Source organism: Lepisosteus platostomus, chromosome 4 (genome assembly GCF_059453375.1).
Source record: "Lepisosteus platostomus isolate fLepPlt1 chromosome 4, fLepPlt1.hap1, whole genome shotgun sequence".
In the NCBI taxonomy this organism is placed as follows: domain Eukaryota; kingdom Metazoa; phylum Chordata; class Actinopteri; order Semionotiformes; family Lepisosteidae; genus Lepisosteus; species Lepisosteus platostomus.
In genome coordinates, this window is record NC_142614.1 from 20,462,855 (window position 1) to 20,477,658 (window position 14,804).

General features: G+C 36.1%; 1 protein-coding gene across 1 annotated transcript; it reads left to right on the top strand.

The window, feature by feature from the left end:
* The first annotated feature begins 264 nt into the window (after positions 1-264).
* On the top strand, positions 265-12,841 carry oacyl (O-acyltransferase like). Its single transcript, XM_088630830.1, has 15 exons — positions 265-404; positions 1,282-1,415; positions 2,228-2,306; positions 3,866-4,001; positions 4,961-5,199; positions 5,670-5,840; positions 7,186-7,288; positions 7,390-7,491; positions 8,107-8,272; positions 8,598-8,677; positions 8,820-8,930; positions 10,314-10,437; positions 11,336-11,522; positions 12,044-12,186; positions 12,608-12,841. The coding sequence occupies exons 1-15, from the start codon at positions 338-340 to the stop codon at positions 12,710-12,712; spliced, it is 1,947 nt and encodes a 648-aa protein (XP_088486956.1). The 5' UTR covers positions 265-337; the 3' UTR covers positions 12,713-12,841.
* The last annotated feature ends 1,963 nt before the right edge of the window (positions 12,842-14,804 follow it).

Genomic DNA, 14,804 nt, shown 5'->3' on the forward strand with positions numbered 1-14,804 from the left:
CAATTAGGTGGAGAAAACTGAGAAAGGCGTAGAAATCAGAGCCCTAGCAAAGCTCTGATCTTCTTGTGAAAAAAGGACTGCATATTACTTTCATAATGACGAAAGCTCCTTCTGCAATCACCCATGAGCAATTTTTACAGGTATTAGTACTGGTAATTGTAGTATGTGTGACCAAACTCATTACTATGTTCAAGGTCACATGTTTTTTTCCAACATTATTTAAAGCACACAATTCATTAAAATTCATCTTGCCAAAATGTTGTCTGTGAGGTGGTTCATTTTCCTTCATTTCATCTTCTTCTGCTATGCATTTAATGGAAATGTTTCAAATAAATGCATGCAGGACACCACCAAGTTTTTTCTGGACCTTAATAAAGCAAAGCCTAGTGAATATGCTGTTTTGAGTAAGTATATTTTATTTTTATTTAATGCTAGAATAACACCTGTTTGGAAATGTACAGTATGTCAATTCTGATAGAAAGTGCAAATATGATAATCTGATTATTTTTCTTTAGTATTGTTTTCTGGAATATGATTAAATGGAGTAGCATAAAAATGGAATGAAGAATAGAAATAACTGAAGATTAAAAATTCTACTATGTATACCACATTTTGAGTTCCATTTTACTGTACAGCACATGACATTAATTTGATTCAATTTACTGTGAGAAAGAGATCAGCAGCTAGTTTTGGTTTAAAGCAATTATTGCCTTATAGCTGTATTTTCTCATTTCTGTAGGTAAGCAAACACATTTGCATTATACAAAAATTTGGACTTGCAAAAGACACCTTTTGCTAGAACCTTCCAGGGATCCATCCCCTGTGTGTGTTAACACAACATGAATTTTAGAACATGATCAAAGTATGACAGAAGAATGAGGTAAATTAAATATGAACAAAAACAGGAATGACATTTGTTTTGATATTCAACCAAAATTAATAATACTGAAACTTTTTTGTTGCCTATTTTGCTCATGTTTACTAGCAGTTTTGCTGGTATTGTTTTTTTAAAGATAATTCTGATTGGAAATATCCAATTTCTCCAGATGCTCCAAAAATTAGCGTTTCAAATTTGATTTTAAATGGTCTCTTTCTTTATTATCAAGGTAGAGAGTAGTTATGTGCTGTTAGTGAATCCTTTCATCCTAGACATCCCGGAAAGGTTTTACCATGCTACAATCATCCCTACAGTATGTGGCTCAGCAAGAATGGATAATGAAATAATGGTGGATATTACTTTTTAATATTATTACTATTTGCATTTATTGTATGTCTTTGCAGTGTATGATGCATTTGGCAAAATTGGAAGTGACTTTACAGGTGGGAACATCAACAGGCCAGGCTCTGCTCGTGAGTGCTTTTTAGCCCAAGCACACAATTTTAGTGGACAATACTGCCAAGTCATTTTGAAGCAGGTAATACTGTAAGTCAAATAAAAAGAGTCATATGAATTAAAAGAATGTTACTACAAAGAGAACACTAAGGAAATCTGGCTTCAAACTATGAAATGAATAAAACAAAACCAACCAACACTGTTTGGAAAAGCAACCAGCATGAGCAGATTTGATAATCTTATCACAGATATAATGATTTCAACAGACCAGATGCAAATGTAATTTGTAAATTTGCATCTTCTGTTTTAAATTGACAATTTTAGAGACCATGCCATCTGTAAAGTGAACTGTTAAAAATCCATTTTGGTTTATTGTTTGTTCCCCAATGTACATTAAAGAGCAAAGAGTATGTTTTACAAGACCAGAGTGTCTAGATTTAATGCATTGTAAATATTTGACTTGCCCCTTACAAATACCTGTTCTATTTACATTTTAAGTGACAATAATCTAATCAATATAACCCAACAAAAAGTTTGATATCATATTTGCTTGTAATATAAAAATTACTTTATTTAATTTTATATTACTATAAATGTTATATACCGTATAAAGTACCTAATACATTTGATGCAGAAAGTGCATCCACACAAAGGTACCACACAAAGTGCACAACAGGTCATACTAGTGTATATTCTTTTTTTCCATTTACTACAACCAGACACAATAAATTTGACTGTAATATATAAATAAAATGTTTTTTTTTAGGTTTCCTCTCACCACATTTATTTGCTATTCACTTGTTGAATTTCATAATCCAGTGCTTTGGTTGTTCTTAAGTGGCTAAACTATTTTACTTAACCGTATGGAGTAATTCTAATAATCTGTTTTCACAGGAACAAACAAAGTACTTTGTTGGCATATGTGTCCCAGATTCCTGCAGTGAGGCTGAAGTGCAAACTTTAGTTGTTTATGGTGAGTGTATTGTCTTAACTTACTTAATAACCTGGAATGACATTAGAATATATTAGAAAACAGTTAATAAGAAAGACAAAGATTCTTTTTTTTGCAAAAAACAGCATACAGTCATTTTTCACTCAGATACATCAATAAATATGGGAAACAAAATATCTCAGCCAGTTGTATTATATTGAATACACATGTTGCTACAATGTCTGAAACTTGGACAGAAATGCTTTTGTGGTCTTCTGTTCATATTCCTCACAATTCCAATGCAAAAAAGCCTGGGAAGAGCCTACTTCTGTCCCTGGATTCCTCAGATTTGTTGTGATTTGAAGACTTCCATTCCCAAATATGTTTTTATTTCTACATCGCCAGATACCTGGATTGTCAATGGTTAATCAGCCTTATGCATCTGTCAAATCCTTGTGCAAGTGTAGGAATGATGGGAATGATGAGTAAATCCACTGAAACATGTACCTCCATTGTCCTTTTGTTTTCACACTACAGTCCCAACAGGGCAAACACCAGAGAAAAGCATTAGATGAAGGAGTGATGCAGCTCTCACTGAGAGCACATGCCATGCTCACAGGAGCCAGGCATATCATAGGTGTCCGTTTACCATATGATGGGGACTCCTTGGTGACTTTTGAAACCATGCCTCATATAAAATCATTTAAAAGCCTGTATGCCTACTGAAGAAGTGTGTACTATCATTAACCCATCCCAGGGAATGTTATGTAACGCAACGGGGGTTCAGGTGGGCGCCCTTGCCGCATTAGGTCGGCCCCCCACCGTCGGGGGCTCGAACCCGGGACTCCCACGTCACTCAACAGGGACCCAGCCCGGTGAGCTAAAGAGAGATCTCTCTACAGCCCAGTAGCTGTAGTCCTGCTATCATAGGGAAGGGCGGTGACGTCACCTCTCTGGTAAGCCGGCTCTTACACAGTGCCTGTCGGCCGTAAGCGTTACACTCTCCCCCGCTTAACTCGCCGTCCCTGGCGAAGGGCTATCCCACCCCACTCTGACACCAATGTAACGCAATGGGGGTTCAGGCGGGCACCCTTGCCACATTAGGGTCAGCCCCACACCGTCAGGGGCTCGAACCCGGGACTCCCGTATTACTCAGCAGGGACCCAGCCCGGTGAGCCAAAGAGAGATCTCTCTACAGCCCAGTAGCTGTAGTCCTGCTATCACAGGGAAGGGCGGCGACGTCACCGCTCCAGTAAGCTGGCTCTTACACAGTACCTGTCGGCCGTAAGCGTTACAGTTATAATGTTGTACAAAACTATTAGATTATTCTTTATTGCCACACAACTATAGTTGGTGGAATTTGCTATCAATACAGCAAGAAGTGTTGTAATAAAAGCACTTTCCAGTACACAGTAAATGCCCAGAATAAACAGGTGTTCTTAGTATAATTAAGGAAAGTTAAAGTTAAACACCAATTTTGATTTCATTTTATTACCTTTGTTTTTCTTACTATGGCAATTTTCCTTGCCAAAGCAATACTGTTACATTAAGAAGTATCATACTGCATTTATTTTTCTTTCTCTGTATTTTTCTATTGGCAGAAGCCTTCCAGTATAAGAATAAATCACTTGTACCCCCTTATCCATCGATGTTTCTTCTGGACTCAATGCAAGGCATCTACATGATACAATGCTTAAGTGAAAATGTGTCCCCAGACTCCTCTGCTATCATTTGTCTGTAAGCATTGGTTAGATGTGGAACAACTACTGTAAACACCTGTGTGCGTTTACATACATGTCTGTGAAGTAGTATAACCTTGAGTATTTAAAATGACCATTATCAACATTTAAAGCCACCTCCCTGTATATCAGTTTATATTAGAGCTAGCAGAACCATAAAGATGTTGCCAGCAGCTTTATCACCCTGCAACTCACAACTGGCAGCCCACCGAAGTTAAGCAGGTGCTAAACCTGGCCAGTACCTGGATGGGAGAACTCCTGGGAAAGGTTGCTTCTTGGATACCTGTTAGTGGAGCCTGTAAGGGGTGCTCACCCTGTATCCTGTGTGGGTCCTCATGACCCAGTATAAACACAATACTGTAAAAAGTGCCGTCCTTCAGATGAGACGTAAAACTGAGGTTCTGACTCACTGTGGTTATTAAAAATCCCAGGGCGTTTCTCAAAAAGAGTTGGGGTTTGACACTGGCGTCCTGGTCAAATTTCTCATAGGCCTTTACCAATCAAGGCCTCCTAATAATCCATGTCTCTGAATTGGCTTCATCAATCTGTTCTCCTCCCCACTGATAGCTGTGTGGTGACGCACTATGGGTGCCATCACATCCTCCAGGTGGGGGTTACACATTGGTGGTGAAAGGGAGTCTTCATTACCTGTAAACCGCTTCGAGTGGAGTGTCCAGAAAAAAAGTGCTGTATAAGTGTATTCATACTAAGTGAATTATTATTATTATTTAATTAAAGTTTTGTCAGCTGTCTGTTCAAATTTGTAAATCCTTTGCTTTTAAATTGTAGTTCTGTTTCGGCAGTTATCTTCTCTTAGTTGGGCTCATGTAGACTTTAGGACAAATTACCCAGAAATGTGATTGTCAACAAGGACATCATAATACTATATGTATGCTATATGTAGAAAAAAAAACATATGGCAATATTTCTTCTTTTCATTTTCAACACTTCTTGCAGGTTCATGTGCTGTTTGTTCATTGCAGTACCTCTTGCTGCCACCATATACATTGCTGTTATCAAATGGAAACATGAGAAAGAGGCTGTCCCCAGCGATGCCTCCAGGTTACACTGCAGTCCCAATGACTATGGCACCCTCCTCAAAGACGAGGCTCACAAGAACGAGGAAGACCATTCTAAGGTTAGAGGAAACCCAAAAGCAGAATGCAGTGATGTAAAAGAAGAGAACAGCAAGAAGAGTATGTACATTATTATTATGCTTATCCTCTCTGTTTGTTATTCAAATGGGTTTTAAGACCTGTTCATTATTTTTCATATATTTTAGAACAATGCTACGGTGAGATTCTGTTTATAAACAATATCTCCAAGTTAAGTAAATAACAATAAAGAGATATAGGTGGTATAGAGGTGTTGCTGCAGTAAATAAGATTTATACAGATATAGTACATGTAAACACTTCAGAAGAATAGATGTGCTGAGTTAGTCTTATTTTTCCTGTTTTCATGCTACTAAGTTGATCCACTTGAATTTGAATTGGTATGAGAACATTATGAGTCATATTTAAGGCTATGAAAATGCGATGGCTATGTTATAGTCAGGTTTTTTAGCAATTTACTTTGTATAGTGTACAGTGTTCTAAGAAGTTTAATCTGTTTTATTTCTCTTTCTCTTCCATTTTCAAAAACATCTCTTTCTTTCCTCATACAAGGCTACTTGTATAATGTCTTGCAAGCTTTCTCGCTGCAGAAGTGTGCAGCAGGGGTGTGGACTACAGAAAGTGCAAGTGAAAATTACTCGTCTTTAAACGGGATACGGATATTGAGTCTTCTTTGGATCATTTCTGGACACACCATCCAGCTAAGCGCTTGGAACAACTTAGGTGCAGTAATGTCAAGACCTCGCAATGCACAATAATAAATGAGATTCAGTAAGAGAAATCAGATGTCGGCCCTTTTTAAATGTGCCTGTCTCCCATAAATTAAACTACAAGAATTGGGTGAGGATGCAGAAATAGGATGTTCTTCTTGGTTAAAACTAAGCTATTGAGTAAGTTTATTGAGGAAAACAGGACAAAACATAATTTTCAACCACTAGCATTATGGAGGCACTGAGGCATCCATCCTTCATCAAAAGGCTTCTTGACACAGATATCACATAAATTAAGGACAGCCCTTTAAACATTAGGAGAGCTGGTAAATGTAATAGTATTCTAATTACAAGATTATCAGAATGGATTTCCAAAGACAGAAGGGAGGAAAGAGTCAGTACTTATTCAGTAGAGGAATAATGCAGAAGGTAAGAACGAGTGCAGAAAGGGAAAAGGCTCTGGAGGTTGGAGGAAAAGGTACGATAAACAGTGGGTTATAACAAAGGACGTGAAGTGAAGGACATGAAAAAAGGATACAAAAGAGAGAAAGCAAACCTGCCTATCCTGCTCCTTTGATTTCTTAGAATTCCACCAGGATGTTTTTTAAAAAGTCCTGGGGAGTTCACTTTGTGTAAAGGTACTCTTTGTATACAAGTGAGATCTATTATGTTGATAAGGGGTAGGGAGGTTAAGAGAGGCCGAGTGAGCTTGAGACCAGCAGCAGGCGTTTGAAAAAGCTGTAGAGGTAAGGCAGGAAGCCCTGCAAGGTTTGCAGTAAGTTGGGACAGCACAAGGCCTTGGATCTGGTTTTATCAATACTGAAAGAATAAAAACAGCAAATACATATAAGGAAGAGTGTTGAGAGAGAGGAAGGGCTGTGTAAAATTATAATGGATTAGATGTATAGTATGTCATAGGTAGAAAACGTCTGGTGATCTAGACATCATTCTCATAATTAATTTTGTTGGTTAGGGCGGTGTGGTGTGGTGGGTAGGGCAGATGCCTCACAACTCTGTCTTCTGTGCAGAGTTTACATGTTCTCGTTTTCCTCCCACCTTCCAAAGATATGCTGAATTGGTGTATCTGAATTGTGTTTGTGGGCGTGTGCCCCCTGCGATGGACTGGCATATTGTCCAGGGTGTCATTCCACCTTGCAACCTGGGCTTCTAAGATAGGTTACAGATTGTAGTTCAGGTCGGTCTCATTGTTGTAGATAGCTGTTATTGAAAGCATTTGCCTTCTCTTCACCTTTTATTTTCCATGTGATTTAAAGGTTACTTTTTAGAAAAAATATTATGTTGCTAGAAATTCATATTTTGGGATAATAATAATTAAAATCTGATTTATTTTTTCACAGACAATGAAAAGAGATGGAAAGAGACAGTAGAGAATAATCCATTGTATATCTTTGCATACAGTGGGCCTGTCTATTTAGCTGTGGATACCTTTCTGCTTGTGGGGTAAGCAGTATTATGCTCTGGATGAATCAGTTTAAGATTAAAAATGAAGACACACACCACTTTTCTCTCTTAATAGTTTACCCTTTTTATCTTTTTCACAGTGGTCTCCTCAGCGTGAAATCCCTGTTCAGTTTCATTCAGAAAGCAGATGATAAAATCAGCATGTGGCTTGTTGTTAATTATTTGTTTAAAAGATTTAAAAGGTATGCTTTTGGAACTTTATAATTTAAGTATATTTCTTTCACTTGCTCCTTGTCAGGTGTCCTATAATGTAGTAATCTAAATGTACAATAGAAGGACATTTTAAAGTGTGTTTAAACATAACTAATTCAATTTAATCTATTCTTTATTTTTCAAATGTACCAGAATATGTCAAAAGTCTTGACATCTGTGTATTGCAATATCAGTAATGCATCTGGATTGCAATGTGACAGAATAAAGTTAACCAGGACATTTGTAGGTTTTGGAATATCATAATAGAGAAAAACATTTACTTAAAAAAAATGTTAAAGTCCAGTTCCCGTTCAGTCAGCCAGAGCAAGTAAACAGAATTAGAATGTCAAACTTACCTTAAAGAATAAAAAATGTTTTATTGATGTTTACTTGTAAAAAAAAAATAAAACCTACTTTTCAGAATTTAGTAAAAAGGATACTGTATTAGAATAAATGCTGTAGTCAAATTTAAAATGCTACAGGCACTGTGGCTAATCTGACATCAGTATGTTGTGTTTGTCGAGTTGTTCTATCTCACCACTGAACTTCACTGGGTCCTAACACCAAGTAATGTAGCAATCAATATGTCCTATTGTGTTTTGAAGGATTCAACCCCTTCATCTTTACACAGTGTGCCTGGTCATTGGACTGTTCTCAGTCATCCCCAAAGGCTCTTTCTGGTTCATTGTGGAGTCTGGGATAGAGAACTGTAAAAGATACTGGTGGTCAAATGTACTGCTAATAAACAATTTGTTCACAACAGCTGACATGGTAGGCTCTCTCTCAATGTTTATTTTCAAGCATTAAGAAAGCATGTCCTTTGCATCATTGCAGATAAAAAACTGGTTGCTAGGTTTACACAGCTAGTTTGTTTCTGGCCTAGAATAATTAAACCGCATAGCATATGTCTTCCAATATGGTCAATGAATCTAAACACTTAAAACAAATAGCTTTTCTGTGTTGTAGTAATCTGTCCACATAAATATTAGTGAAGATGCTGAACTAGAAAAGTTTCTTTATTAACCAGTAGATACAAGAAGTGGTGCACCTTCCTTTACTGTCTCACTTTTACTATCTGAATTTGCTTCTTTTGCAGTGCACCCCTTGGACATGGTACCTGTCTGTGGACTTTCAGTTCTATATCTCAACTCCTTTGATAGTCTTGCTCTACAGAAGGTAGGTGTAGATTCACAGATCTGTAAAAAAAGATGAAAGCATGCATTTTGGTTTTACAATCTTTTGTATCTTATTAAAATTCAGATACCGAAAAGCAATTGTCTTATTTATTCTTTTCTGTTTTCCTTGTTCTTTTTTTCAGGAACAAATATGCTATGATTGCAGTAGCAAGCATTTTCCTTCTAATATCGTGTCTCATCAGTGCATTGTTGACAGCTTTTTTGCAATTACCAGTGCATCAACCAACAACACTGTAAGCATATATGATGAAATAGCGATAACATCATTTATTTATTTATTCTTCTTCTTTTTTCATGTTCTACAAGTGTGGGTCAATAAATGCCTCTTATTCTTTAACAGGTGCCAGCAATATTCTTTAATTCAATTCAGTTGGCTCCCTGGATCACATAGACTTTCGAGTAGAACTGTACACTGAAACAAACAGTCCTGTATCTGGTCTTAGCTGAAAGTCAACTGCTGCAAAGAGGCTCCTTTCTAAAAAAACATGGCTTTCTACAAAACCTGACATAGGCCATTTTCAAATTTTTGGTTAATGAAGGTGATTATCCTCCTGAAGTATAACAACAAATGTTTTGATGACGGAGACACAAAAATACTTAACAATGGCAAATTGGCCAGCTGAATTAAAAAATGGACCTAAGTCCCTTTTATTTGGACATCAGAAGAGGTCCAGATTCTAAGCTGCAGGCATTGCAGACGACATTACCACCCTTGTCAAGACTTTTATAAAGGCACTGAAGATAAATCAGATAATGAGAAAGATGGGTACTTCCCAGAACAATGTTTCTTTTTGTGCATAACAGGCAACTCAAAACATCAGTGCTTAAGATTAGCACAAACTGATGGAATCAAGCTGTCAGCTGCTCCCATTCTTCAGCAATGATCAAGACAATTTTCTTTCCTACCTGGTTTCAGGGAATGATAGACATGAGAGATGACTCAGAGGGATATTTAGCCCTGAGATCTGGAAATCAAACACGATTCCATGTAATGGAGGGATCAGGGATATAATTCACGATGTTCTGCACTCATCCATCAGCAAACATGATCAAGACAATCATCAACCATTTTCTGGAATTCCTATGTAATCCTGGTGATTTGGTGTGATGTAGAGCAGAAATCAGTTATTATACAGTAGGAGAACATTATGCCAATTTGATGTCAAAACTAAGGAAATCAGAAGAGGAAGTCACAAGTTGATCAAGCTGCTGTGAATGAATGTTAATTTGTGAATTTGCAGATAATTAAAACCTGAAGGTGACTTCTGAAACCTGACTGAATGGAAAACTTGAAGAGTGCTGTTTTCCTGACTGCTCTGTTGTGAGCATTATAGCCAAAAGGCAGCACTGAAAATTATCATGGACATTCTGCCATTTTACCTTTTTTTCCATTTTTATGAGCTTGCTGGCCCACACTTACAGTGCTAGTTTCTTATGTAAATCATTCATTTCCAATATGACTCTTGTAACATGAATTGCCATTTTAGTTACATCTTAACTCATAATGTAGTTACTTGTACATTATAATGAAGATTTACTTCAAATGAACACCAATGATTGACAAATTAAAACACAGTAAATACTTTGCTCATGAACATATTACCTATCTCTTTCAGGGCATACGAGACCTACTTTCAATACTATTACAACAAGCCATATGCAAGATATGGTCCATATGTGGTGGGGATTATTTTAGGAATATTCATGAAGACTAAAAATGGTCATATTTTAGAACATCGGGTAAGAAGATCAGAATTTCAAAGCTTGGTGACATGTAAGATGAATAATTTTACTTGTCACCACAGAGTAAAGGGGAGAAATAATGTACTGTGTATTATAATATGTACTGTGTATCCTCACCTGCACAACTTCAAGAAGACTAGACACACAGCATTCACTCAGGGGATCGGAGTTTCTTTTGCACGGAGTTCCTTAGTTCTGATGTTTGAGGGCTGAACCCAGTCTTATATTAAAAGCCACCTATAGCAATGAACAGTTTATGACATAAGAAGTTAAAGAAAATGGTCAGCATTGTGGAGCAAGGGTTAGGGCTACTCTGCAATGCTCATTACTCCAGTAAAATACTTATCTCAAATACAGTAGGTAGAAATTTAAGGTGCTGTAGTGAAGTAACACACTATATTACAAGCAATGAGTTTAAAACACTACTTAAAAAGATATTGAACACTAGTTTAATAATAATAATAATAATAATAATAATAATAATAATAATAATAATAATAATAATAATAATAATTGCTTACACTTACAGTATATAGCGCTTTTCTGGACACTCCACTCAAAGCACTTTACAGATAATGGGGACCCCTCCACCACCACCAATGTGCAGCATCCACCTGGATGATGCAACGGCAGCCATAGTGCGCCAGAACGCTCCCCACACATCAGCTATCAGTGGGGAGGAGAGCAGAGTAATGAAGCCAATTCATAGATGGGGATTATTAGGAGGCCAAGATTGGTAAGGGACAATGGGAAATATTTGGCCAGGACGCCGGGGTAACACCCCTACTCTTTTCGAGAAGCCCTGAGATTTTAAAAGTTTAGCTGCTGAAGGCATTCCTAGTCAGGTTTTGATGTTAGTAACTGAATCCTATAAAAGCTTCTTTTCACTTTTCAGTGGCAAGCTGCTCTTGGATGGATTACCACCTTCACTGTGATGGCTTTGTTGGTTGGAATGGCATATATTTTACAAGAGGTGCCTCAGTACCCCTCAGTAGCTCATGCTGTGTATCAGGGCTTGCATCGCACTGTTTGGGCAGCAGCCGTGGCCTGGATAATACTCGCCTGTGAGGAAGGATATGGAGGTAAATTTCTTTAAGAGAATGGTTTACTATTACTGTACAGTATATTGACTGTTGCAGAGCAAAACAGCTACAGTATTTACACCCTTTAGCTCAAAGTGAAAACGTGGCCTACAGTAGATACATTTTTCTTAATAGCACCACAGAAATGTATTCATTGCAGAAATCTATTCATTCAATTTCACTTCAGTTCTAGCTGGTTGTTTCACCTCCAGCTGATTATATTCTGCTCTTCAGCAGTCAGGGAAGTGAAAGTAAGATTATTCATATGTGGATTGTAGCTGTTAGTTAAATTTAGTAATCCAACAGCATCGATGGATTTGGAAAAAAAGCTGTTCTGTATCTGACATTTGAAATTTTCCCTAATGTTTTACTTTTCTATACTTCTGTATTTTTAGCTAATATTCCTCTATATTTTTAATATATATGGTCTATAAAAAACCAAAGAGTTTGTTGTAATTAAGGATATTTTTTATATATTTAGTATGGACCCTTTTTAACATCTTCTTTTTTTTCCTTAAAAGGTTTTATCAATACATTTCTTTCATTGAATATTTGGATCCCATTTTCAAATATCAGTTTTGCTTGCTACATGATTCATCCTGTTCTTATTATTCTTTATAATGGAAAGCAAGAGACTTCAATTCATTATACTGACATGAACTTTGTAAGTATTAGATTTTGTTTTGATCTGCTACTTGATTCATTCCCTCAAAAGAAACATAATTTAATTGTTAGGATTACCATTATAGGATTGGTAATTGGTATACATCAATCAAATGTTACCATATTTAATGTTAAAATGTTAAATGACTAGTACTGTATGTTCATGCTAAACTCTCTTTGGGAAAAAAAACAGGAATTATACAGTATAAACCTATTTTTTAAAGCTTTCAAGGCAAATTTTGTTTCCTAATGCTAAAAGAGGCATCAGTTGCTTCTTTAGAAGTGCAACAAATTAATTTTCCCCACATAAATCAAGAAATGTATTTTTAACTGTAATTAGACCTTACAGATTAGTCAATTCTTTGCCTTATCTAAATGATGTCACTGCTTAGCTATATCCTGTTGTTCCTTTCTCCCTACAGTTCTATCTTTTTATGGGAAACCTGGCTTTGACAGTCATTCTGGGATATGCATTAACAGTACTGATTGAAAAACCACATTTATTTCTAAAGATCTGCAAAAGATAAATCTTGCTTTTTCTGGCCTCTACGCAAACAGCTTGCTCTACTTTACTTGGAAAGCAATGTCATAATGTACAGAAGAGAACATGAAATGCCGGAATGTTAAAGAAAATCAGATGTACAGATTTTTTTAAACTACATATAATAAAATCATAAGATAAACTCATGTAAATGTTATATGTTTTGTAGGATGTGTAGTATTATTGATACATATATGAAAAATATTAATATAAAGGTTATCTTCACATACAAAAATTGTTTGGTAGATGCAAAGAAACAAAATGCTTTTAACATCATCCCCTTTTATGTTGCATTTATTGTCTCAAATTTAATAATATAATTTAAGCAAAAACATTACAGCACTGTATATCCAGTGAAAGATTGGGAGGTTACATTATAAAATGATTCAGGTTAGTCTATCATGATTTACAACTCGAGACCAGGGAATTAACTCTTCAGATTTAAGTCTTATTCTTGTGAGATACTTCAGGACTCTAAGAAGGTTTTTTTAAGATACTTAGGTGTTTTTACAAGGCATTAAGTTAGAATCCATTATACTGTAGATTTTCAGGGTTTTTTGTACATCCAGTTTTATCATTTTTAACTCAAAAACCCAATCTCCAATATTACAAACAAAAAATGGTGATGCAGAGGGAGATGTTGGTCTTATTCATTTTAAGTGAATATCGAATTTTCTAACATATTGGCTAAACTGTACTTTCAGGTAAAAAAAAAAAGAATTAACAGCAAATTTCTTCTCTCACACAGTTTACCTTTCACTGGTGTGCAAGTTAAGGTTGGGGGAGAAAAGGGTTAGTGAGAATGACATTACGGAACATGAAAGACACCTGAACAAACATTTGTGACAGAATGGCAGTAGCATTTCTGTGACTGTAGTTTCCAGTGCACCAGGCCCTCAAAGTCCTTCATTCAAGACCTGTTACTCACTGAACAGGATCTCTCTGTTACAACATCATAAGATCACCTTATGCCTTTAAGCGCAGATTCTTCTTTATTTGCAGTTGTGTGAAAAAGGTATTTCTGATTTGTCTGACAGGACTGGGAATTTGTTTGTCAAGTGAAGCCAACACAAGCCATAGGGTACAGGGTAACTAATCAGGCAAAACAGTGTTTCTTACCTGCCACGGGGGAAAGACAAAACAGACTTGTGACATACGTGTAGGCTCAGCTTTCAGAAAACATGTAGTTACATCAGACCTATTTTTGAATTAAATTTCAGAGTACTTAGTTCCTCAAAGTCAAAACGTAATTATAACAGAAAAAAAGAAAGATTGTTCTATACAGTATATGATGCTAGTTCAAGTATGAAAACAGGACTAGTCTAAAGAAGAGCAACAAAATATATTTACTTCAAAGGAATGTCTTACTCTGAAAAGCTGACACTTTTAAGTCTTTAAAGAAAAGATGATTCAAGTATTCAAAATTCGTACTGACTTCAAAATCAGCACAACTGATCTCACAAAGTGAAACACAAACCACAGGACACAAATGGAATCTAGGGGAAGAGGTTTTAAAACTAAGAACAGTAGGCACATCTTTTCCCAGAGGGTTGCAAATGTATGGAAACCACTACCCTGTTTTGGCCGATACCCAGACTTCTTTCAATAATTGGATTAAGTTGCCTTTTATTTGCAACCTTATGTTTATGACTTGACCTTTATGCAAGTTGTAACTCAACAATTTGTTGAAGTCACAATGCAATGGATGTTTTCATATACTTTTTTAAATTCAAAAATCATTTATATGCAAAAATCAGTTGCATAATTAGTAAAGTCCTTTTTTTGGTAGTAGTAACTGTAACTGTAAGTAACTGTAAGACAATTTTGCAAAAAAAAGCATATATCAAAAGACAAAACACTTTTGTTGGACTAGTATCAAATACCAATGTTTGCACAGACTTTCAAATTTTTAATAGATATTCACAAAATAGGACTTCTCCACTAATTACATTAATGGAAAAGAATAAACAAATTCACTTTTTATTACAAATTCACATTAGTATACCATACTCCCATTTTTATTACCATTAAGTACAGCTTGTGTTGTGCAAAGAATAGTGCCCTCTTCTGGTTTTCAG